Raw genomic sequence first — 26,350 nt, forward strand, 5'->3', positions numbered from 1 at the left:
TGGTGGTACATGGCATTATTAAGTCTTTTTTTCTTTTTTTTTTCTCTCCAGTGGCTTTGTATTTTGGTGCTAGACATAATGCAGAGGATGACTTCCACTGAGTCCAAGTGTGATTTAGCAGATTATTGATTAAGGATATGAATGTATTAGTTTACTTGATTTAGACTTCTCAGTAGGGTCTGTACAGATAGGACAAGGAGGAATGGTTTTAAATGGAAACAGGGTAGATTCAGAGCAGATTCAGAGCAGATAAGGGAGAGATTCTTCACTGTGCAGGTGGTGAGGCACTGAAATAGGTTGCCCAAAGAAGCTGGAGGTGTCCCATCCCTGTCCGGGAGGGGTGGAGAGAAGCACCGAGCCAGGCAGGTGAGGTGTTTCCAAAGGGTGTGGGCCCGGCATCTCTGATACCCTGGGGAGGGCAAGGGCTTGGCCCAGAGCTGCCCACAGAGCGCAGCTGGTAGACAGGAGGTGTCTGGGGCACAGAGGGCCATCACAGCACAGCTGAGGTCCTTCCCCTGGGGAGGAAGGACACCAGAGCTGAGGTCTGCTCTGGGGAAAGCTGGTGGGGCCCCACTGGGACAGAGTGGGGAAGGACTGGCTGGGGGGCTGAGTGGGAGGTAATGAACCAGTAGCAGTGCTGGGGCTGGGTGCAACCAGCTCAGCTGTGAGAACCTTTGGCTTCCCTCAGCCCCGAAGGACCCCGAGGTTTGGTAGTTGGGGTTTGCTTGTGTTTGACAGATGTCATGACACAAGGTCTCAGTATTTCCACCTCCCTCCCCTACATTTTCCTCTTTAATTATTTTTTGTAAATTCATTCTGACACAGTTTTAGAAAATGAAGTGCATCTCAGGTTCCGGTGTGTCAAAATTGGACCAGAAGAATGGAAAAATGCAAGAGCACTGACAGCCACACTGCAAAGTGTAATCCCTCTTTGCTGCTGGGGAAAGGGGGAAGTTGCATACAGAAGCAGTGTCAGTGGTGTAAAACAGCAACACTCTTCTCACAAATGATTAACATAGGAGGAATTTATCTTGAGTACAATGAAGCAGCAATGTCTGCTAGGAGTTTTCAACAAATACTGGAGCCTTACTAAACTTTTTTTCCTATCTGCTTCCTGGCCTTGATGTGCCAGTCTCCTCCATCCCATGGTGGCTTTGAGCACCCTTCTCTCTGGCCAGGCTTTTGGAATGACTCTGTAACTTTGTGCCCACCTGTCTGACTTCAGGTTCATTTTGCATGTGCTGAGCATGGAAGTCCTTGCTTTTCCCAAGAGACAGAATTGGACTGAAAACATGATTAACTGTGAACATAGGCAACTTTATTTCAACAACTAAGTCAACTTCAATGTTTGCCTGCATGCAGAAGAGGAGTGTAGGAAGGACAGAGTAGGCTTTTGGTACTGAGGCGGCCTTTGGATCAGCAGGCATTGCACCATCAGGAAATGGTCATGGTGTACTGCAGCTCACACTGGATCCTGTCTGTCCTGCTGCTCAAGTTGGGTTTTCCCCAAGGATCTCCTTGAGGAGATCCTTCACCTGAGTAAAGAATTTCACCAGCTCATCTTCTGGATATGGGCAGGAGCTAACTTGGTCCGATGATGTTGGCTTTGGCTTTGGCAGTGGCTTTGGCTTCTCTGAGGCCGGTGGTTTTGGCGGCTGTGCGGCAGTTGGTCTCGTCCATGGTGGCTGTGTGGTGGGTGGTCTCGTCCATGGTGGCTGTGCAGCAGTTGGTCTTGTCCATGGTGGCTGTGTGGTGGGTGGTTTTGTCCATGGTGGCTGTGCAGCGGTTGGTCTTGTCCATGGTGGCTGTGTGGTGGGTGGTTTTGTCCATGGTGGCTGTGCAGCGGTTGGTCTTGTCCATGGTGGCTGTGTGGCAGGTGGTCTCGTCCATGGTGGCTTTGTGGTGGGTGGTCTTGTCCATGGTGGCTGTGCAGCGGTTGGTCTTGTCCATGGTGGCTGTGTGACAGGTGGTCTTGTCCATGGTGGCTGTGTGACAGGTGGTCTTGTCCATGGTGGCTGTGCGGCAGTTGGTCTTGTCCATGGTGGTTGTGTGGCAGGTGGTCTCATCCATGGATACTGAGTGGGTTGTGGGGCAGCTGGAAAAGGACCCCAAACCTGTGCTGCTAGAGAAGTCCTTCTATATGGGCTTGCAGCCATCTCAGCCAGCATCCAATTGTAGAAGTACTGAGTGGAGGTGTAGATTCCAGGCTGCTTTGGTCTTGCGCAGCCTCTTCCCCAGCTGGTCACTCCAACAACCCAGTAGTAGTCAGCGACGTTGTCTTTGCACATGAGAGGACCACCGCTGTCCCCCTGCAGTGGAGCAGAGAGGATTAAGGTCATGTTGGGGTGTCCCGGTCAGCACTGGGGCTGTCTCCTTCTCTCTCACAGCTGAGCTGTATTCCCAGCAGAGCAAGGTGCCAGGGATGTATTCACAGCACACCAAGTGACGTGAGTGGGTTGGGGTCCTGCAAGGTAGGGCTCTCTCTCTCATGTCTGCACAGTGATTCTGTATGTGCAAAGGATGGATGTTCCAGGGTTGGCATCTGGATTAAAGGCCTGCCTGGATGGACTTTCTGGGCAGAGTGACAGAACTCTGGGGGCACTGAGCAAGGACACATGGATGGAGAATGGGAGGGCAGCCTCAGCAGCGCTGTGGACGTGGGGCTGGGAGAGTGACTGATTGGCCGGTCAAGGCCCACCCGGGGCTGTGTTCGGGCAGTGCTGACTGGGCTGCTTGTGCTGCTGGGGGCTGAGTGGCTCATCAAACACTCCTTCCTACCTGGCAGGTGTCGATGATGCCCTGTGGATAACCAGCACACACGTTGGAGCTGTGGATTTTCCCCGCATACCACTGGCTGCTGTTGCAGAGCTTGAGATCGATGAGGTGGACCTGGGCCTCCTGCAGGAGATCGCTTGTTCTTGAAGCTGTGAGCACAGAAAGGAATAAGCACTCAGCAGCTCCTTGCCATTTCTCCTGCCCTGCCTGAGGCTGATTCCCATCGCTAGGGCTTGGCTTGGCCTCTGGAGAGGCACTGGAGTGCTGTGTCCCTGCTGTGTGACTTTGGGCGCAAGCCACGCTCATTTGTCCAGAGGCACCGTCCTGCAGCAGGACTCTGGCTTTGGCCTCTGCTGTCTGGAAGCCCAACTTGTCTCCCCAGGGTGCTGAGACTGCCCTCAGAGCACGAGTCCTTCTTGGGAACTCACCCCTTGCAGTGGTGGCACCCCAGCCAGCGACAAAGCAGTAGACCAGGTCTGACACTCTCAGTGTCGGGTCGGGCACACAGGCCAGCTGGATGTAGGGGCTGCACTGGACAGGATGGTCCAGTTCCAGCATGGCGATGTCGTTCTTCATGTTGACTTTATTATAGTATTGGTGAAGGTGCAGCTGCTTAATGTAGCGGACTTGTGCCCCAGGGCCCGGTTGAGTCAACTGCGTGGCCCCGATCACCACGTACACCAGGCTGATGTTGCTGGAAGGCAGAAGTAGAGAAAGGGGTGAGAGGGAGCAGAGCCATACACTGCAGCAGCCCAGCACTTGCCAGCCTTCAGTGCTATGGGGCACTGACTGCCCTAGTATGCCTTAGGCTGTGGGAATGGTGAGCTGGGGGCTGTTAGGAAGCAGTGGCATGAGACCAGCCTTCTCCTGAGCCCAGTCTCTCAGCTGGGCTCGCTGCAAGCAAAGGGGATGGGATTAAGACGTGGTGCTGGTGACAGGGCACCTGCTGGTGTTGTGAGGATACCCCCGTTCCCTCCTCCTCCTTACGTGACATCGTCAAAGCAGTGAGCTGCCGTGAGGACCCATTGCGGGTGGACGAGGGACCCTCCGCACAGATGCCCCGTGTCTGGTATCCACTGGTGCTGGAGGCTGACGAGCCAGGGCCAGGACGCTTCGTAGGCACCTGTGCCACCCACGACACGTGTCATGCCATAGTAGTTGTATTGATAAGCGCTGGCGCCGTAGTCATAACCCATGGCTCGGAGCCCACACACCGATCTGTAAGCAGAAAGTCATTACTGTGCTGCTCTGTGCTGCTGCTCAGGCTGAAACTCAGCCATCTACCCTCCCCACCAGCACGGACAGCAGGCCCGTGGAGCCCATGGGGCGTGTGTCTGTCCATGTCAGCACCTGGCTGCTGGCAAGGAACTGAGACTCCCCCATGGGTTTTGGGAAGCCTTGGCATAGCCACAGGGGACAACGGGCCCACTCCTGCGGCCCCTCCTAAGCATCGCCCAAGCTCCCTCCCACAGCGTGGGGCCACTTACCCACAGTTGTCCCATGTGCCGTGCGCAAGCCCACACGTGGCCAGCAGGATGAGGAGGCAGAGCCAATTCATGGCTGCCAGAGACACGTGTCAGCTGCAAGAAGTGAGGGCTCCTTGCACCAGCACAGCTGCAGACGCAGTGTCTGCAGCAGCCGCATTGCCCGCGAAGGCCTCGTCCCCGGGGGTGATGTCACAGCGTGGTGGGTTCTGTGTTCTGGGCACTGGGGCCTCTGGTGTGGAGATGGGTGCAGGAGCAACATAGAATCAGAACCATAGCATGGTTTGGGCTGGAAGGGACCTTAAGGATTATCTAGTTCCAACCTCTGCTGCCTTGGGCAGGGACACCTAGAGCAGCTTGCTCCAAGCCTGGCTCAAAGGCTGTCCTTGAACACTTCCAGGGATGGGGCATCCATAGCTGCTCTGGGAAACCTCTGTCAGTGCCTCACCACCCTCATAGTCATGAATTTCTTCCTAATATCTAATCCAAGCCTACACTCTTTCACTTGAAAGTCATTCCCCTTTGTCCTATCATGGTCCCTCTCCAGCGTTCTTTAGGCCCCTATTCTTGAGGGATGAGGGTGTGCAGGCCCCAGGGCAGGCAGTAGTGCCTGGCTCCCAGCACTGCCTGCTGACAGCTCCCAGGAAGACACCAGATGTTACATCGCAGCCTCTTTGGGAAGTTCACTGCCATTCTACTCTCTGCAGCTGTTTACCACCAACTCCACCCCCAAACACATACAACCAGGGAACATGGCTAATGCAGGAAGCATGTGTGTGTTTGGGTGTGGAGGAGCCAATCATGTTACAGCCGTGGTGGCCGAGCAGTGAAGTGCAAGCCCAAAAAGCCGAGTGTGCCCAAGCAGTGTCACCCTTCCTGTACAAAGTGCAGTGAAACAAAGATGCAGCACAGTCCACTCTGGCCAAGTCAGCCACAGCAACACCCTCTGACAGACTCCATCCTCCTCATCCTGGACTGGCAGCTGCAAAGAGTACAGTGGCACCTTCACCCCCCTGCAGAGAGCGAGGGGATTGGACCAAGCCCTGTAGGAATCTTCCTTGTCAGTATCTCAACAACAGACAGGTTGGCTCCCCTGAGCCTAAACATCAAGGAGTAAACACAGAATAATTTTGGTAAAACTCCATAGTTACATGTATGGAAATGTCTTATTCCCTTGTGGTCCAGACACAACTTTAGTTTGTCACACTAGGGTAATGAACATTTAAGAGGAAATATAAAATTAAAATTAATTTAATTTAAAAATTGTCATATTATTTTAACTAAAGTATTCCATTTCAATCTCCACTACAAGAACTTCATTTTCCAAGATTTCATGTGTGTCTGGGTAATCACAGCCAAAAATTACAGCAGAGGGGACTGTGTAAGGAAACACATCTGTTTCCTTTTCTGACAGCATAGCCCCTCGTCAAGAGCAAGCAACTGTTTGTGGACTCCAGAAAGCCCCCACACCCTCTCCCCTGATGTGACCAGAGGTGATTCTCTGTGGCATTACTGGTGGCCGAGGGAAAACCACTTCCAGAGCCATACCTGGGTTGGAGTGTCCTGTTATTTTTCCACTGACACAGTGTCAGTTTCTGGGGCTCATCCTTAGTGTAAGATACCTGCTAATGAGAGGCCTTTGGAGAATAAGGCTGAGAAGCATCAGGGTTGCAAGAAACACGGTCTCGTAAGATTAATCATAGTGTGAATGGATTTGGTGTTTAACATTAGAAAGAGAAGGTAGAAGATAGCTGTGAGAGGACCTTTCAATATGGATGAGAATGCTCCTTAAAAGAAGGAGAAATTACCATTTGCACCTCATAATGCAGAAAAGAGGAAGCTTGCACATCTTGGCCATCTTATGAAAATACATGGGTACTCTCTGAGGAGAGAGCTGAAGAAAAGCACTTCTTCATTTATTGAAATTTAACATTTTAAAATAATTTTCCTGGGGGAATGTGTGTGTAAAGATTTCACCAGTCTATTTTTTTTTCAGAGATAATAAGCAAATATTACAAAAGTCTCTTGAGCAAAAACAACTCTAAAAACAACTTAATTTCTTTTCTTCTCACCAATCTTCCATTTTCAACCCCTTCGTCCCCACATTTATGTTTTGGACATTTAGTTTTTGAAAGAAGCTTCTTACATACCAAAGATGAAAGAGGATCCTGCAGCCAAAAGCAGCCCAAATTGCAGCAATGGCCTCTTTATTTTCAGCAGAGAACACTTTGCCACCCAGCTGAAAATCTGGAGTGTATTTGGATGTCTCTTTTCAACCATGATTGGGCAGACGTTCATAAAGGAGACAGCTACATAAGAACACTTCCTCTCCTGGATTTTAGAACTGTGCCCAAGAAAGTACCAAATTCACATGGCTCCATTCATCTGTCTAAACATATTAAAACTTCCTAAATTACATTCTTGGAAGCTCAGGAAAGTTGTGAATGCTCAATATTATAACTCCTCACCTATTGCCCATGGAGACTGTTATTCTACACTTATACTTTGACACAAAAGATAAGTGGAGAGCATTCCCAGATCACTTAAGAAATGTTTCAGCTGCAGACACATAACTCTGTAGGTTGATGGGCATTTTAATATTTATGGTGTTAAAGCAATCACATGTGGGATTTTTTTTTTCCATTTTTTTTTGGGACAGTATAAATAGTATTTAGTGAGTGCTAGCAATACTGAATAATATTTGTAACCCTGGATCATGTAAGCTCTCTTTATGTATGTGCTCTGATATGATTGATATGAGTAGACTTTTACTATAAAATTAGTTGTGTTTTTTGTTGCAGAGTCTGCTTTCTTTCATGTAATATTTGCTTAAGGTTATTGCAAATATGTTTCTTGGAAACAGTTTTATGTCTATGTTATCTTCCAAATTCTGGAAAATTTTGTGCTACCCAGGTTGCATAAGATGGCATGTTCTTCAGTTATTTTGGGGAGACAACATCAAATCTTAGCTGACTTCCTGATATCTCCACATTTTGGATGTGGATGTTTGAAGAGCAGCTGTGAATGCAACTGTTTCAAAGATTCACCATGGAAATTTAAGAATAAATAAAAATCTGTCTTAATAGATTGTAATGAACAATCTGCTGTTTATTTAGTTTGATGTTGACAAGTTAGCTTTATTTCTTAGCTGGAAGCATCCAAGAAGATGTAAATCATTTTGAATGAGGAGAATTGTTTGGAAGTTACACTTTAAATATTTCTATAGGTGACTGTGTTTTTTTCCCAGTGATTTTCTTCTACAGATGGAGTCATGAAGTGTAGGTATGGTAAAACATTTCAAGATTTCACATGGCTTTTTATTTTGAGAAATGCTGAGTTTAGTGAGTTGTGATAGGGATGATACCGACCTAAACAGAGTAACTGACTACATTGCTGGGGTGATACGTCAGGATCTTCACTGCTCTTAAAGTACATCAGAATTCTCCTCAGCATGGGTTTGTCAGAAAACTTTGAGAACAATGCTGAGTCTTCCAGACTTCCAGAAACTTATCTGGGAACCCTCACTTGGTATTTGTGGTTTCGTCCTCCAAAGGAGCAAACAGAATTTCTGCTAAGAACATACTGGCCTTGACTTTTGGCAGTGCTTTATGTTTGGGACACACCTCAATTAGCTCACCTCTGGAGCCTTCTGAGGAAATGGGGTGAGAGAGGAGAAAAAAAGGCTAATTGTTTTTCTTCTCATAGGCAAAATATTTTTTTTTTCTTTACACACAGAAAAAGTGATGCCAGAAATTTCTATTTTTTAGAAAAATCTTAAGTGATTGAATTTTTGCTCCATATTGGAACTGGATTGTCTTCAATGTAAAGTATTTTCCAATGAGTCCCAACTGTCTGTAAGCATAGAATGGCTGGGAAAAGCTAGGTTACATGTCATATGTATTCATAAGATCGGTTACTGCTGTTTTCTATTAAACTACATCCTTCAAATGTTAAAATGCATCAAGAAAAGAAATTATTTACTACACAACTGATCACACTGATTTGTCAGGTATGATCACACTTGTTTTTTGTTGCATGACAAGATAAAGCAGACGTGTAACACAGATAACACAGATCACTGCTAATTCTAATGTGTGTAGTGTGTTACTCTGCATGATGCACAACATGAGGCTCAGGCATTCCAAGAGGCACATGATGATATTTTAATGGGAAAACACTTAATTGCCAACTGAATTATGAACCATAGCTTTCCCTAGAAATATGACTGTGTTGAGTACAGTTCAGGAAACTGCGATCCTTAGTGTATTTTTATAGGACAATTCGGTGCAGTTGTGACAAGCCTAAAGTCAAAGATTCAGTCTGCTTGATGTTAGCGTGGGAAGCTCTGCATGATTTCCTGCCATCTATAGCTTCAGTTCTTCAGGTTCATCCTTATTGCAGCTGAGCAATATTATTCTGTGCTGTCTAATATTGCTCATATACTGCATAAAGAGCCTGTAATACAGTCTTAGTAGAAACAGGCTTTGTGTTTGCATTAGTCAGGTGATGTATAGCGTCTTTAGGTGAGGGATGCATAAACTAGTCTGTTCTTGTACTGAAGAACAATTGTCACCATTCTTATTGTCCCTGCCATAGGTAAAGAAATGTACAGATTTGACTTAAGCAATAAATTTTGAATGTTAAGCTTGGCATTCTAGGGTACAAATTAAAAAGTGAGGGATAAAAAGTAATAAATCATTAATGGGACGGTAATTACTGCGGGAAGCTTCTCTGGAAACTGGAAATAATTGCTTGTAGGTGATTCTTCTGTTGGGGTTTGGAGAAATCAAGAGTATAGTAAGAGTATGTGTATATGTATAAAGGGTATTTCTTCACAGTCTTGAGGTGAGGAAGTAGAAGAAAAACAAAATGAGACAGAAATGGACAGAATTGTTACAGAAATGAGAAACTTCCTATGCTGGTTTGTTCTGAGCAAGTGAAATGTATTTCACAATTTTGTGTTGAGTTTGGAACAATTTGTATCTTCCTCATACTTTCATTTTTACATGGTCAATATTTATGATGGGATTTTGCTATTTGTTTCATAAAATGCATATTTAAAGTATACTTCAGTAATAATGGAAAAAAATATTTTTAAAGCATAGGTGTGCATATAAAGTCCATTGAAAGTGTAGGTGTTGAGTATTTTATTCAGCTTGCTGGTTTTGTCCACATATGAATATGTGTACGCATACATATGTAAAAGGTTAATGGATTGTCTGGATTTTCCAATATCACACTGTAAAGTTTCAAGCATATTTTAAGGCTCAGCATGTCTCTCACATTCTGTCCCAAAGCCATAGAGACGTCTTTGTCCAAAGATGTGTACACATTTATGGAGGGTGTGAAGTTTTTTACAATTTCCTTGGCAACCTAACAATATTTACATCACCACAATTTTCTTATGCAATAAACATTTGCTGTTCAGCTGGCTAGGACATCCCTGATCTCTTCCTTTGAGCTGTGTGACTGGGACAACCCAGGCTTTTGAACTGTCATTTTCTGGGCATATGCATGGACAAAGGACCTGTTGGGTCCTGTAAATATGTTTGTTTTTTTATTTCATGGAAATGCAAGCAAGAATTCTTTGTGGTCCCATAAAAATTTTGTCGGGGGCTTATAAGAAACGGGGAAGATTTCCCTGGCAAAGTACTAATTCTGTGGCTTTCTTGCTGCTATTTCAAATTTCCTGAAGAAATCTTCCCAAGTCCTTCGAAGTCTTTTTCCTCATTTGCTGTGAGCTGATTCAGTTCTTCACTCATGCAGCTTTTCTGCTTTTCAGAGTTAACTCTTTGAAATCCAGATGTTGCTGGCATTGTAACTAATCATGGTACATAATCATAGTACGTAATCAAAAGAGGGTACCCATATCAAAGGAGGGAATTCTTGTTCAGCTTGCACAAGAACAGACACGTGCATTCGAAAGAGCCTTTCAGGTGTGAGTGCACCAAGGCTGTAAAAGTTTCCCTTCGACCTTATTCAGGATCCAGACTGGATCCTGCTGGTGCAGGACTCACCTTCCTCCTCTGCAGGATGGTACTTCTATTTGTAGTCTCCAGTGGAAATGGGAGACATTAGGGAGGCCTGGAATGTAAATAAATAAATAAAAAAACCCCAATAAAATATAATAACAATAACAACAATGACAACAACAATGACGATGGATTATTATTCTTAGAAAAAAAGGATTTGTTTAGAAATTGGAAAATTACTACTCAGTGGAGAACTTACTTTTGAGTTTTCTCAAAAGATACCCCTCCTTTCTCTGGCTTGGGAATGCTGTTTATTTCAGTTGAATGTTGTTTATTTTATTTTAAATGGTTCATGTAAGCCTGAATTGTAATGTAGATAAGAGCTCCAGAAATTCATAGTTCTGCTGTGGGCGCTAGCTTGTCCCTGTATGGATATGTGTTATGACCACACAGTACCATGGCCTTGAACTTCTGTATCGGATTTTTTCATGATCTGGGTACCAGCGGCAGCACCGAAGAAAATAGCATGAAGCTGTGTCAGGGGAGGTTTAGATTAGGTGTTAGGAAAAGGTTCTTCACCCAGAGGGTGATTGAGCACTAGAACAGGCTCCCCAGGGAAGTGGTCAGAGTACCAAGCCTGACAGAGTTCAAGAAGAATTTGGCACATGGGGCTGTTCTGTGCAGGGCCAGGAGCTGGACTTCAATGGTGCTTGTGGATTCCTTCCAACTCAGGATATTCTGTGATTCTATGATTCTGTAATCACCTACGCTCTGAAGGAAAAGGCAGTAAGTTATGCTTTCTGGACGGAAAATTTTTCATTTTCTGAGACACACAAGAGGCTGAGGGGTACCTCAGCTGGCAGAGTAATGATACTGGGGATTGCAGGACGCCACATGCACACCAATACGAGATGACATTCGCAGAGGAGGGTGGGCTGCAGCGCCTGCCGAGGCCAGCGGGCCGAGCGGGAGCGGCCGCGGGAGGGCGGCAGAGCCTCAGGAACGGAGCGGAGCCGCTGCCCCGTCCTGCTGCGCCTGCAGAGCTGCTGTGCCTGCCACGTATTTGGAAAACAAATCCTGCAACAACACGAGCTAGTCAGAGGGGTCAGCATGTCTCACAGTCATAATAGCAGACGAACGCGATTATGAACGCAGACTCGCTTCTACTCTTACTTCCATGGGTCATTCTTTAATTATTTGTGCTGTGTCCGTCCAGATTAGACTGTAAGGTCCTTGGGGTAGGGACTTGTCTAAACGATGTATTGCTATGCACACCTATGACACTGTGCAAATAATTAACTGCTGTAATTATCGTGCTTGTAAAGCACCCTCACTTGACATTGCTACTGGGCAGTCACTGTCATTTGAATATGACTGTCAACCAGACTAGGACCTTGAGTTTAAAACCGAAGGGAGGCTAAGCCCTGATTCACTAACATGGTCTATTGCTTTTAAGTGTTTGTAGAAATAGACCAAAATTTTACCCATTAAAGTTTTCCTTAAGTGCTTCCCGGGTGAGAATGACCAAACTACCGGGAGACTAATGCTCTCCAATGGAGAGCATCTGGGAGAACCAGGTTCTAGCCCTTGCTCCACTAAATATTTAAACCAGAAGGAAATGCATTAGCAAGGGCTCTTGTGAGATCTTGGCAGGTTTTTAATCTATTTCATCATCTTTCAAGATGTTCATCGGTAGCAGATGAGGTTTCTACAGGCCATGGCCTTCCACAGAGATTTACCTCCCTCTGTGTACTGTCACGATGCTCAGTGTATGGAACTGGACATCTTGGCTTTCAGGAATAGTCCAAATTGGAAGCCATGAACAATCTGTGTCTCACCTGGCTCTAGCAGAGCTGCTTGGGGTGTTCTCTGTCCCTCTTCCTGGCTCCCAAAGTGATGCAGTCCACCTGAATATACACAGAGCTTGCCAGAGCTGTATGCTTCCTACCAGACAGAGTAAACACATGAGGAACAAATGCTTTTCTTTCACAGACAAGGACAAGTAAAAGATCACAAAGTCTTAAGGAAGGAGATTAAAGCAATCAAGAAGCACTATCAAAGCTCTGCTCCTACTACCTGAGTTTTTGAGGTACACTTGGGAGCTTCTTCAGTACATTACCTTCCCAGTACTGGTAGCTCTGCAGAGGAGCTAACTCTTGTTCAGAGGGGTTATTTTTGCAGTACAGGAGTCCTGAGCTCTTGCAGGGAGATAACAAGAGGACTGCTGGCTGGTAAAGGTTGCTGTCAACAGAGTAAATGTGCAAAAGTAACTTTATACCTAGAATGTGCAGGGATCAAACAGGATTAACATTGCAAAAAACTAACACAGGCGTGTGTGTGCTTGTGTGTGTAAAGCTTCATCTCATGATTTCAGGGAAAGTGTGGTGTTTGCTCCAGAAATCACACTGGCGCCAGCAGGAGCTGGTCTGGCTGCATCAGGGTTACAGTTAACAGCTTGAAACCAGCACCTAAAGCAGTGGTCAAGCTACTGATCTGAAGGGGGTAATTTAGGGCTGCTGATCCCGCTGCTTCCTCAGTTATTTCCTTTCTTTATCTCCAGTGGCTAATGCAACACCCAACCGGCCCCTAAACAGCCCAGGTGCAGCTGAGCACCTCAAATGCCTAACTACAGTATTGGGCTCCTTTTACTTCTTTCTTCTTCCTTCATGCATTCCTTCTTGGCTATGCACTGAGGTACCTTCAAAAGGGGGAATAGACTAGGATCACATCTGGTTTATTCACTGCTCTGTGCTGAGACTCATACCCCTCTTGGCTTTAAGGGGCCCTAGGCATGTGTCTTAGTGCCCTTTCACTACCTGCAGCTTGGCATGAGCATTTTTTGCATCACAGGTCCAGCAGAGGGTCTATTCTGGCACCAAGAAGACCATGCCCTACACTTTAGATAGGAATTTAGATGCTACATCAGTCATCCTGCATCTACATGATGCTCTACTGACAATTTCAGGCTGAAGAGATCATGTGTATATATATAGGTACTTAAATCAAAAAGGCCAGTGAGCCTGGTTTTGCACATTGGTACCAAACAGGCTTTGTAACATGGCTGTGCTCAAGCTTTTCAGCTCTCCTGGAAAGCAGGTTGGTGTTACTCCCATTTTAAAAATGAAGGCTAATTGACTTTCTCTCAAGGGCTACAGTAGAACACAGATATGCAGAGAACAGAGTTGTGTGCTGTCCTCAGGCTGTGCTGCCCCACTTTGGCATTCCCTCTGTGTCAAGGCCAGAGGCCAAGCTCTGCAGCTCTCCCAAGCACATCTGCAGTGCTATTGAATTCATAGCATCAACACTCAGGAGAGTAGAATTTGGTCTCAAATATGCAAAAGATTTAAATGGGTGATTTGACACACCATGACAAGAGAGGGACTTCTGAAGAGTAACAAAAGGTTGTGAAATTGCTAAGGGATTAAGTTGTTTGAATCATTGTTCCAGCTTTATTAAAAAAAGGTATAAATTCATTTCAGTTCTTAGCGGATTTCAAGCTGCCAATTTCTGAGCTTTCACAGCCTTTGATGTGATTCCAGCTTTCTATGATGTAAGTGGATTATTTTTTCCTTAATTCTGAAGAGGCCATTTCCCTCCCAGCCCCCTCCAGAAAAATGTCGCAACAATCACTCTAACCAAACACTGATTTTTGGTTAATTGTGGATGTTAACCCACTCTCTGCAGTGGTCTGTTTTTCATATACTTTTCAAGACTTGAGTAGAAGGGAAGACACCAGTGGTAAGCCACTATTTTAAATAACAATGATCCTAAAACACACAATAGGCCATGCACTTCAGTTCCAACTGCATACATAAAACAACCATCAAAAGACACATTCGTCTCCTTTTAAATACAGCCAAGTTTGGGTGGAATATGGCAGCTTTTTAGCATACAGAGCAGCAAAACACAATTTAAGCTGCAGCATGAGGAATAGTTTATCCAACAAAAAGCAAAAGGGAAATGTAGCAGGAAGAATGCCATTATATACCTGGACTTAATCCAAGACACCTGAGCTGACATTTCTGGTCTAGCTGAAAACAGCCCAAATCCTTAAATCAGGGCAATCAGTCAAGACTGCGCACCTTGTGCAGTGGCAGAGACTTCCAGGGGTACCAGGGTTCTTCCTGCTGACGTGGATAAGCTGGATCACTGCAGGTTCAGAGGAAGACATCTGCCTATTGAATTATCAGTGTAACAGCCTGTACATTCTTGCATAGTAATACTCTGACAAGATAATACACCATGTGAAAATTCTGAAATCACTGCTCAAAAATGTGGCTGAAGACATTAATGCATATCTGGGTCCAAAAATAATACAGCTTTTAACAGAGGATTGCAATGACAAACTTGGTATTTTATCCCTTATAGACAGGTTGTACTTCCTTATGGGGCATGCACACCTTTTAAGTCACAGTGGTAAACAATGTCCTGAAGAACCTGGGGGAGATCCAGGAGCAGGAAGATGAAGAAAGCTTCCTATGAGTACTAAGGAAGAACGACCATTCTGTGATGGGGCTATGGGGACATGGACATACATCCCTTTTCGGTGACTGTCACGCACTGCAATGTATTGTACCTCGAGCAGGAACTCAGCTATTGTCCAACGTAAAGATGGTTTTTTTTGCAATGCAGCATAATCCTATAGATTAAACTCTTAGAGTAGACCATCTCGTTTTCCTTGCATAGCACTGTGTACTATCATGGTAGAGATGTGGAGAATTTGGGGAAATGATCCACTGGCTTCTCCAGTATGAGCTTGCTGCAGGTGCGCTGAAGATCATCTGGTGCTGCTCTGGAAGTTTTTATTTTACAGTCTTCTGTGCTATAATCAGCATCTTTAGGCTTTCTGAATTAATTACAGTGTTGCTCTCAGAAGCAAAACAGTGGTTTGTAAATTTGTATGTTTAGATCTTTTAAATCAGAAGGTTTTAATGAGCAATCATAACCAGTCTCATTACTTGTGACCCACTAGTGATTCTTCCTTGATTGCTTTACTCTTTGTTAGTAGAATTCAATACACAGGCTGTGAAACTGATACGCTGTGATAAAATATGCCTAATTTTGGGGTGGCTATGAATTTGTTGTAAGGAAAATGTTTTCTTGCATAAGACTTAAATGAAGAACTCAAAAGTTGAACAGATAGAAATTAAGTTGCATACTCCGGACCTAAATTTTACAGACAATTGAAAGAGGAAATTTTGTGCTAAATATGTGTTCAGCAGCAGTTACCTTCAGGATGTTTTCCCTTGGGAAAAAAGCTTGTTTATTCTATCCTCTATTATGCACTAGATGGCACTGTTTCATAGCTTGTGGACCTGTTGCTTATTGTGCAAGTGAGTTTATTACTGTGGAGGAAAGTTAGTGCTAGGATAGTTGCTACATTGGAAATACTGATAAACAAACCCAACATCTTTCACAGGATCTGATTGCTGTTTTTAATATTCACACTGACTCAAAGCAAAATACCGAAACAACACTTGGTTAGGGATTTTGGCCTGGAATCTGGAAACAAGGCCCACAGCTTTAAATTACACCAACTAAACCAAAATCAACTCACATTTTAGGAGGTTTATGTAGATTTTGAATCCTGTAAGCCCCTGGTCTGAGCAGTCCTGGAAGCCATGCAGGAGCATGATGCCAGAGACAAGGGAACCTTATAGGCATGCATGTATACACTCTATACACGCAGACACTAACTCCTATTGTCACCAGGCCCTGGATTTGGCCTAAAAAACACAGCATAAACATGCTCTGCCCGACTTAGTAACTTCATCACTCTATCTGTAAAATAGGATTTCTCCTTTTTCCCCTCTTATTGGATTAAGCTGTAAATCATAGCTATGCTCAAGTTTCCCTATTTTGGCTGGGGCCTCAAGGCTGCTATTACTGTGAATAATGCTATGTCTTCATAATGTATTATGGTCCCAAAATAGCAATGACTATATAGGAAACTGTGCCCCAGGATAATACCATATGGTTTACAGTCCAAGTGGATATTAATTGAGTAATATTAAGGTTCCCCTTGCAGAACAGCAGACACTAGTTGTTTTAATTTGGGTGTTACACTCTATATACCTGAAAACAGAATAAGTCTGAGTTGCTCATTACTCTGTTGCACAACCTTGCTAATGTCACTTATGGGATTGTGAGACGATAGAGTAAGATCCAGCTATTTGATTTTTTTCTTATGACACAAAAAATCTTTTGGTGTCTCTGGTTTACCAGTGCACATTCATTTGCAGTCCTAGGGTTTGAAATTGGCAGTCCACCAGTGATGGACAAAGGCAGTAACCCAGTGAACACCAAAGCACTCTGAGAGCCAGTTTGCAAGCATTTTTGGGAATGTCAAATCTGTCTTCTCCCTCACAAAACCATTTCACTGGTTTTGTTCACTAGTGGCACAAATGCATAGAGATTGATTTGGAAAAGTTTTCTCTGCAATTTACTGTTGATGTTGTAAAATGCATCCAGGGTAATTTTGAACATGTTTCAAGAGTGATTTAGGCTCCAAAGTTCATTTTTGAAGAAAGACCCACAGTGTATGTTCACTGGGGACAAGCCAGTGCACTGAGCCTCAGTCATGAACAATGTTTCTTCCAGTGCCTTGACACAACCAGCTGCATTCATATCCTCCAGGATGAACTGGTTGTATGAAAGACCCTCCTTCCCTTCTTGGTCTTTTCCCAGGTTACAGAACCGGGAAGAAAAATTTTTACTACCAACACTAGTGTAAAGATACTAATACAAAATTTTTTTAATCAGAGAGGCAAAATGTTTGGTAAAAACTTTAAATTTTCTCAGCTTTTATATCTCATCCACTTTTAAAAATTAATACATGCTCATAGTAAGTTATTGGGACTTTATCTCCCACCCCTGCACATTCAGGAGTAGAATTCATAGGAAGATGCATTTCTTGACCCTTCTTTTCTTGAGTACTTTTGCCAAGTGAAAACTTCAAAATGGAAAACGACCATCTGAAAAAGAGAAATTTAGTTTTCCAGTTTCAGTGAGGAAGTTGGATGCACTAGGGAGCTAAATTTATTATTATTAAAGCTTTTTAAAAAAATTAAAATGTTCAATACTGAAAAAATTCCCCTAAATTCTGATCATGGAGGAAAAAATGAAGAAAGACCCTATCTGGGCAGCAGAAAGGTGTAAAGTGGACAGTGTATTTTAAGAAATACTGGTAGATGAAACAGATGGTAGCCATGTCCTTCATCACCTAAGGTTTGCTGGACAGAGGACAGAGAGGCAAAGCCGGTAGCATAGTGATGGGGGCTGACCCCTTCCTCCTATCCTCCTACCATGCCACTTGTCTCTGAGCTGGATGGATTGAACTGAGACGGGAGCTTAAAGGATTTTATTTGAGGTTCCTTTTCTCTGGCTTGTCAGCACGGTGGGCTTCGTACATGTGCTTTTAGAAAGTGCTGGCATAAATCCCAGAAGAGATGTGTCCTCTACCTCCTTTCTCTAAGGCTCTATTTTGCTGCTTAAGATTTTCACATTTTGACCAATCGCTATTTCCAATATGACTTTTTCTTTGTTTGACATATTCATATATATGTATATATTGGCTTCATAAATTCTTTCTGTTAAGGAATAATCAACTCTTGAGTTTCTCTCCTGATCTCACTGCTTAACTCTGAAGGTAATAGAAATGATGTGATTTTAAGGTCAAGGGTGAGTACGAGACTGCTGACCGATGAGGTTTGTACTGTGCATAAAGAGAGAGCAGGCAGTGGGAGAAAGCCACCACAACCATTGAAATGCAAGCAGAATACTGAAGGTAAGGAGGGTTCAGGCTCTGAAAGTGAGTAACTTAAACATTTTCTTTCCAAACATCTGCAAATTGTTAGTCTGATTTATTTGAATTAAAATCTTTTTTAGCAGACTGACAGCTTATTTTAATTTCAGCCATTAGATTCTCAGATGTTTGAACTTCATGCTGCACCATTGCCTTTGATGCTGGAGAAAGGTGCCCCTTCTCGTCAGGTATACTTGGTCCTTTACCAAGAATACTGGTTTCTTTCTTCCTCTGTGGACAATACCCTCTTACCAGTTGGATAAAGTCCTTGGCACAGCATACTACCCCTCTTGAAGTCTGATACTGTTTTCAGTCCTATTGGAAACAGCACTAGTCTCACTTCCTGGGCCAGTCAGATGAAGCAGTGCTTGGTTTAAAATGATGTTGTCAACACTATAAAAAATTGAGATGTCAATGTGTCTGCATGGAAAAAGCCAACATAAAAGAATTCAAGACTTAAAGCACCCTCTCTCCACTCTTTCCCATCCACTGTTGTCATTTTGCTTTTGTTGCAGTGCTTGTTGATTGTTCAGTGAAATTACTTATTCTCTCCTTCTAGAAATCAAAACTCAGCTCATAAGACCTCTAACTCATGAAGTCACCTCTATTTCAAAAAGAATTAGAGAAAGAAAATGTATGATTGTCTCTGTTATTCACTTTGGTTGCTAATACTGACAGGATTTCAAACAAATGCCTGTGATTCTGAGCTTGGTGCTCTGACAACTGAAATAGCTGGATTTGATATTTTTAAAAAATCTACAGCTGAATAAGAACTTCCAGGTAGTTCAGATCTGTGCCTTGTCATGACCCTTCTAGAAAACACATCTAACCCTTAACTTGGTAAAAATTTAATCTAGATTTAAATATACTCATTTCTACCTGAAATCATATGAGGTAAAAGAAGAGTTAAATGTTTCTCTAGATGATCATGTTCAACATCAGGTGATCAACCTATGTGTAAGTTCAAACTCAAATTCTGGCTGAATTTTCTTTTTTTTTTTGGCCCACGTCATAGGATTTAGAATTATTTTATCCAGCCTATAAAATTTTTCGTCAGCAATCTTCTAGGGTTGCTTGAAAGCAGTAGCACATTCAGCAGAGCTTTGGATGAATGAGTTATTTGGCAGGTCCCAGAATTTACTAATCTCACATAAAAGTCTGACCACCCTACAGAGAACTCAGTATGGATTGTGGCAATGACACTGCAGGGGTTTCATTTTTTATGATTCCTCTTCGTAGAACACAAAGGTCTTTATGGCAAATGACAAGTTTTCTGGTCTGCTAATCATGGGCAGCATATAGTAAACACACCTCCCAGTAGATGACTTGATTTCTGAATGGTGTTATGTTTGGACTTTATAGTAATAAGCACACATTTATAGTAATAACCTAGAAATAATGTTTCTAGGTTCAGGTCTCCATTCTGCAGACTTCCTAAATGCTTGAACTTGTAAGCAATATGGGCACTGTGTTTACCTCGGTTTTCCATCAGGAATAGTATGATGATCATCTTCCTGTGTCTGGGGAAGTATTTGGTTAATGTGTAAGAGAGAAAAAAAATCTCCCTCAATCTGTGCCCGTCTTTGAACATTTGACAAAATATACACTGACAGATTTCTGAGCAATACTCCAAGGCAATGGGTATCCCAATGCTTTCCCAGACCTCCCTCTGTTCCCCCTTGTTGTGACAGGTCCTAAGCCATAGAACTAATGAAATACTTCTACCTAATATAAATATAACAAGTCCAGGATAAACCCAACAGAAATCCATGCAAAAAATCCAGTAACAGAAACACGCAAACAGAGATTGAAAAAGTGTCTACATGTTTAAATTCTTAATTCCCATTTATACAATGTTTTTGGGGGTCCTCAACATCGAAGGATTCTGAGAAATTGCTGTTCATGGAAAGTGTTTAATGAGTAGATATGTAACAAATGCTATAGGAGCCCTTGTCTAGCATGAAAATTTTAGGTCTGGATAACTGTAGTCACCTCTTTTGTACAGAAGTTGGACTGAATATTTTGCATCATCAAGTTTTGCTGTGTTATTTTCATTATTCCCCCTGCCCCAAGCTATTGCAGTAGTTTTTTGTTTGCTTGGTTGGTTGTTTTGTTTTGTTTTTTTCTTTTTATCTAACCTTTCTGGAAGCTCAGAGTTTCAGAGTTTGACTTTTGCACAGTTATGGGTGAATGTGATATTGATATGAATCAGGTAATGAAGCTCTATAAGCTACCAGCTGTTTCATGAATCCATACCTTTGCAGTAGCTTGTGAAGGAAAAGAACCTCATTAAATAAGAGGGAATCTAAGAAATTTCTCAGGGATCATGCCTGACTTTCCCACATCTTGAGCAGCTGGCTCTTCCTTCCTATCGTCGTCCCATTAGCCATTCCCGAGTAATGGTCTCACTGACCTCTGATGCATTGACAAGATTGTATAACTTAACAGCTTAGGGAGACCCTAAGTTTCTGCAATTTCTTCTTCCAGCTTAACTAATGGCTTGTGAAGTTGGAAATCCATGCCTTGAGTGTGATGGATTTTGTTTGGAGATTGATCCCAGTGGATAACTGTTTTTAAAGAGTTCTTAGAGATCAGACATGTCCAGGGAAACCTATTTAAAGCAAGGCTCATCTTAACATTCAGGGTCAACACAGAGATGTGAGAAAGAATTCTTCCATGATAAAAAGACTCATGTATATTAAACTATCTCTACACAGTCATGCTGAATGATTTTCAAAGCTTTCTTCTTCCTCTTTTTTTTTTTTCTTTTTTTTTTAATTCATATCATTCTTTGAGCTGTCTTTGCAAACTGTCTTTCCCATGGCACTTGGCCAAGAAAGAGGACACAGGGCTACCCTATAATGGGAATCCCAGAGGAAAAGGTCAGTCATTCTCAGCCCACAAAAGAAGACTTATCAATCAGTTGTCAGACTATGAGGCCAGAGTGTCCAATGTTAAAGAATTCTGAAATAGATCATCATAAACACCACACAGATCTTCTGTAGCAAGTGCATGGAGGATGTGGGAGGGAATGATCTAGCTGTTCCTTCAGGTCTGGGAGAAAGTGTCATCGTTCAAAAACCTTTCGACAAAGTGTCTTGCAATTTCAGCAAAAACAGTACACAAAGACAACTGCCAGCAGGGCTAGGAATTTCAGATCAGCAAAGGGAGGGAATGCATGGGGATGATGGAGGACAAGGAATGCAACTAAAGTGTTTTAGAAGAGCTATCCTTAATCTCCTCTATGCTGCTAATTGTTTAAATAACTGCTTTTCCAGTAGACTTTTTTTTCTGTGTATATGTTCACAATCTCCTCTATGCTGCTAATTGTTTAAATAACTGCTTTTCCAGTAGACTTTTTTTTCTGTGTATATGTTCACAATCTCACTACCAGTTGCACAAACCAAAAAGTGTCCGGGAGCATACATATGAAGCAGTAGTTACAGCCAGAAATTCCCAAAAAGTATTGGCACACCAAGGCTAGTGCATAGTATGTAGGACTTTAATACAATCTGGGTAACTGAAATCTAAGATGCAAACAATAATGTGAATAATTAACTCTGGGGAGGTTCACATCTGTATCTGAAATGTTCCAGCTGCCCTCTCCATGTGTACAAGAGGCTGAACCATACTGCTGGATCCAAGGAGACATATTCTGGGAAAATTCAAGGCAACATGTAATCTTCCTACTGGCAGCTATCACCTTAAAGAGAACAAAGAAAACTGCAGATGTGAACTCTAGGAGCATTATGGACATTCATGATTTTAATATGGACTCTATGTGTACAGTTCTTTTTAAAGAAAATAATTAGAGAATGGAGAAACCTAAGTCAGATGGAGTCTTGAAATCCAGTTAGAAAGGTCCTGTAGTATACATTGCTCTGTTAAGGGCAGTTGGCCCCAAATTTGTTTTGTGTATTTATTTATATATATATATATATATATATGTAGAACAGGGGCCTGTTGGCTGGAGTCAGGCCTTGCATGACTTCATTCAGTATGCCATTTCCTGGGTTCATTAGGGATTATTTTAGTCTTATAACACCTAATATTAGTTTGGGTTTAGACAGCGAATACAAAGCTGATGCTAGCTTAGGTTCTGGTCTCATTTTGTTAAAGTATCTGTTAATGGTCAAAGTAGAAGGGTTTGGGTTAATCCGGGGATGGACTCAAGATGCTGCCAGTCTTGAATCTGGACACATATTTAAAAGCTCTAGTGTGAGGTGGGTGGAGGGATACTTGGACCATTATAAATATTTCAAGATGATGAATAAACAAAGAATAGATATTTTGATTTCATTCCATTTCTGTTATCAGCTGCCAATTTCTTTACAGTCCCCACCCTAAATTTTAAAGGCTAAAGCCAGACTGCAGAACCATTGTAAATCTCCTCCTGACATTCTCAGCTATGACAATTATTAGACTGAATCAGTTTGCATTGCTGACCCACATCATCCTCTTTGGCTGCAGCTGAAAGTGTCCCCTAGTCACTGCTCATCCAGGTAACATACTCTTGAAATGAGCAACAGATCTGACTGCCTCTTGTAGCTGAAAGGCATTGTCCTGCACAGGAACATTTAATGAAGAAGGTAATCCACTTGAGGACCATGTTGTGCTGAGTTGTAGTGGGCTGAGGTGTGCTTCTTCCTCACCTCCAGTGCTGCTTTGGGATGATTAGCAATGGCCATCCTGTCACAGAAAACTCCACATAGCATTTCTTACTAATATCGTCACTGCCTAAGCCACTAGTGAAATTGTAGGCAGTGTTCTTGCTAGTAAAGCGTTCATGTGCCCTCCTGGAGAGGAGCCATACCCAAAAATCTGATGCAAAAGAGAGAAAGAATAGAAAGGAAATGGGGAATACAAAAAGTTTTCATGAGTGTTTTGGGTTTCTGGGCTGTATCTTCGAGCATGTCTCTGAGCTGATTTGCAGGCAGAGAGAAGCCTGTTCTCTGAAGCAGCCAGATGTGAGCCAGCTGTAAACTGGGAGTGCTGTGGCTGTGTTAGGGCCGTGCTGAACCTGGGGTAGTCTGAACCTGGCTCTCAGCAGGGCTTGTGTTCACTGCTGGGCTAACCGCGATGGTATGATTTCATGTTTGAAGCTGTCAGGCTTGGAGAGCACAAGCAGAGTCACTTTACTTCAGCCCAGAAAACAAGATGCCAGTATGTCCCTCTAAGAAAAACTGGCAATCTTTCTCCCACTGTCAGTGCTGAATTTATCCCCCTGTCACACATTAATGCAGAATGACATGTTGCTCTTTCTTACATCCGTGGGTGTCCAGAGTAAGTAAGATCATCCATGAGTGAAAAGTAGCATTACATTTGAAATTTTGTTCTGCTGGAAGAAAATATCTTGTCTGTAATGTCAAAAGTTATTTGTGTGACTGAATTGCTATCATTATAATTAATGAATAATTATTAGTCCAGATCTAAATATTAAAGGAAAGGAAAATAGAGTACAATTATAGACAATAACTCTATAACAATGCAGTTAAAATTGCTGTATGCACACTCCTTTGCATGTTCCCTCCCCCTGCTCTTTGGCTCACTGGCTTCTGTCTAGAAGAGGAGTTAGTGTTTCATCAGTGTCCTAAGTTCTACACACATAGGGCTATGTAGGTGGTGTTGAAGGCCTTTTCCTTTTACTCTAGGGTACATTTGAGACTATTTTTAGAATTTTTTTTTCTAGCATATATTAACACTAGAGGTTTCTTTCATTAGTCTGCATCTCCAGATTACACCCAGATTGTTGTTTGGAGTACATCTATTAAAGACTTGGTTTTGTTCACTTTATTCACCTAAATAGCAGTATTACACATCCTTTGAGTCAGCAGGTCTTTGATTAGTGAGACAGTTGCATCCCCAGAGCCGCCAGTGCTGTCTTGTAGCCTCTGTCTTGTTATCCCACACCTGTACTCATCTACACTGTGACCTGTGTCCTCACCCTTAAGCTTTCTGCTGCCATACCTTGCCTTTACACCTAAATTATCTTGTTCTTGACAATATTTAAGTTTACTTCATTCATTAGTACAGAAAAGCTGTTTATTACAACTGGATCTATAAAAATGATGACTGGACAACATAATTAACCAAAGATAAGTAAAACAAAACAGATAAAACAATTGCTACCTGGTCATTAAAAAGTTACTTTTACAAGGGAATAAAGCTAAAGAAAGCTCTAGGCAGGCTGAGACAAGTCCAGATAAGGCTTGCAGAGTCAGTATGAAGCCTGTGGTCTCTTACTAGCTATAGCAATACTCTATTTACTGAGTTTTGATGGGCTGTTAGTACTTCTAATTGCACCTTGCAGGTCTTTGCCCAGCTTTGATGAAGTGGGAGCTTCAGTTACCTGATAGCTGACTCCTCTGCTTTCTTCTGAAGGATCCCTGCATTTCCTTGAGGGTACTCCAGCCCTCCATAACCTCCTGGTCTATGAGGCATGTGATGGCTCAGAGGAATATGAGAATTTAGGCTTTCTTGTTTCAAAACGTTCACTTCTTGTGAACAGTAATGAATCAATTAATATTTGCTGTTAGCAGCAAAAGACTTTTTACAAGTTCCTCATTCTGTGAGTTAAGGGACATTTTTCACATGCAAGCATATGTAGTTGGCATAAAGCACTGGAGAATTGTATCCAGGTTGTATACAAACCTATAAATGTGTAGAAATCAGGTTTTCCATCTTAAGGTACATATTATTTCATTGTGTAGGAAAAAAGTAGGATCTGTGTGTGGTTGTTTATTTTATTTTATTTTATTTATTTTTTTATTTTATTTTATTTTATTTTATTTAATTTTTTGTTTGCCAGATATTTGAGAAGACACCTAATCAGTTTGTGCAATCCCTAGGAAATATCCTACTTGCACAAGAAAAGGGTAACATGTGATAGCCTCTGCATGCTCCAGTTGGGAGGGCAGCACTTTTCTTCTTTCTCTTGTTTCTATCTCAGGTGTATGGCTATTTTTCATATCCAGGACAGTTCCATATCTCCGCTAGTCAGGCACTCAACCATTTTGCCTAATTATATCTGATGTTTTACTCATAGTATTACTCTCTTCTTCAGAGGAAATGAAAAGCAGATTGTCTCCTTGGCAGCAAAGAATAACAAATGTGCTGCTTTGAATAGCTGTTAGATGAAAAAGGGCCACAATCTGCCTCTGTGCCAACCAGTGCTAAAGACACTCTGACAGACAGGAGGCTGCTCTGAGAACTACTCCCTGCTCCTTTGACATCTGAAAGTGCTGTGAAGTAAAGCTAAGATTACTTTGCAGAGATGGAATTGTGTATATCTGACTAGGCAGAGGATATTGAAAAATTTCCAATGGAAATTTAAAATTTGCTTCAGCGAAGTTTCGTTAAAAATAAAATAAAAAAAAATTATCTTGTGCTTCAATAAGGTTGAAAGATAACATTTCATTATCTGAACATGGGTTTTTTTGGATTGTTTTTGAAGCCAAATTTTATTTATGTATTGGAATTCTTGCATTTAAAAAATAATGATTCCCTCCCTCTGAAAGCAAATATATATGCATATATATATATGCAAATGAAAATGTATTAAAAAAAGAAAATCAAATTAAATAGTTTGGCTTCCAAATTTATTACTTCTTGTTACTGGACATTTTGTCTCACAGAAGCATTATGGATTTTGTCTTTTTTAATGCTTGGTACAGTTCTCCCTGCCCTTCTGAACTGAGACACTAGAATTTGGCTAGTTTTGTGATTGTAACAATATCTATGCCACCTATATGCATTACTTACCCATTTTATAAGTTATTTCAAAATCCTCTTATTCATTTGATTAAGAAGATTTTTAATAAGAGTGTGTATTAAACTAGGGAAATGTTTCTGATTTTTATAGAGGAGGCACAAGTCCAACATTTGATTTACCTTCTTTAATATTTGCAGAGGCTGAATATTAGATCAGAGTCAAAAAATAAAAGAATGAGAAGAAAAACTGTCACAAAAAGTGCTTACCTCAACTTTCTGTAATTCCATCCTGTTCCATTCCATCCTATACTATCAGGTTGTCTTGCAGGAATGAGAGGTCTCAGTGCCCTGGGGGACTTCCAGGACGTATTGTTGTGGGGAGAATCAAACATCAGGAAGCCAGAAGTCCTTCACTGGTGCTCAGCATAAAATTCTAATCTAAAAATCCTTTGGTAGAATGGATCTGACACAATCTTTTGAACAACTCTTGCCACGAAGTGCATTAGGCAACCCATTTTTCTGGCATTGCTACTTTTCTTCTTCCAGTGTTACCTAATTTCGGTGAGAAACATGAAATGTGAAACTCATGATTGCATGTTCTGCTG

At 42.4% G+C, this 26,350-nt stretch overlaps 1 protein-coding gene and 2 long non-coding RNA genes across 7 annotated transcripts; 1 reads left to right on the forward strand and 2 right to left on the reverse strand.

Moving 5' to 3' along the window:
* Window positions 1–1,296: 1,296 nt before the first annotated feature.
* Window positions 1,297–4,432, reverse strand: LOC116784013 (acrosin-like). Of its 5 annotated transcripts, none has more exons than XM_032682181.1 (6): window positions 4,263–4,431; window positions 3,763–3,993; window positions 3,204–3,469; window positions 2,779–2,924; window positions 1,841–2,309; window positions 1,297–1,750 (listed from the first exon to the last, which is right to left on the reverse strand). In XM_032682181.1, exons 1-6 carry the CDS (start codon window positions 4,331–4,333, stop codon window positions 1,491–1,493), a joined length of 1,443 nt encoding a protein of 480 aa, XP_032538072.1. In that variant the 5' UTR covers window positions 4,334–4,431; the 3' UTR covers window positions 1,297–1,490. The 5 variants fall into 5 exon arrangements, with proteins under 5 accessions (XP_032538072.1, XP_032538073.1, XP_032538074.1 ...); XM_032682182.1 differs by having other exon boundaries at window positions 1,297–1,690; window positions 4,263–4,430; XM_032682183.1 differs by having other exon boundaries at window positions 1,297–1,654; window positions 1,949–2,309; window positions 4,263–4,428.
* A 7,636-nt stretch (window positions 4,433–12,068) lies between these two features.
* Window positions 12,069–26,297, reverse strand: LOC116784022. Its single transcript, XR_004355940.1, has 3 exons — window positions 26,013–26,297; window positions 12,308–12,472; window positions 12,069–12,175 (listed from the first exon to the last, which is right to left on the reverse strand). It is a non-coding gene; the product is annotated as an uncharacterized LOC116784022 (long non-coding RNA).
* On the forward strand, window positions 12,128–14,857 carry LOC116784023. The gene is made up of 3 exons (XR_004355941.1): window positions 12,128–12,320; window positions 13,711–13,781; window positions 14,600–14,857. It is a non-coding gene; the product is annotated as an uncharacterized LOC116784023 (long non-coding RNA).
* Window positions 26,298–26,350: the final 53 nt, after the last annotated feature.

This window comes from Chiroxiphia lanceolata, chromosome 3 (assembly GCF_009829145.1).
Source record: "Chiroxiphia lanceolata isolate bChiLan1 chromosome 3, bChiLan1.pri, whole genome shotgun sequence".
Taxonomy (NCBI): domain Eukaryota; kingdom Metazoa; phylum Chordata; class Aves; order Passeriformes; family Pipridae; genus Chiroxiphia; species Chiroxiphia lanceolata.

What these genes read in the sequence shown, in the direction of transcription:
- LOC116784013 (XM_032682180.1), bottom strand. Translation starts at nt 4,333, where the DNA reads ATGAATTGGCTCTGCCTCCTCATCCTGCTGGCCACGTGTGGGCTTGCG. An exon ending in GGGTGCCACCACTGCAAGGG is followed by an intron (nt 2,925 to 3,203) that starts GTGAGTTCCCAA and finishes CTGTGCTCACAG; the next exon opens with CTTCAAGAACAAGCGATCTC. An exon ending in GCATCATCGACACCTGCCAG is followed by an intron (nt 2,310 to 2,778) that starts GTAGGAAGGAGT and finishes GCTCCACTGCAG; the next exon opens with GGGGACAGCGGTGGTCCTCT.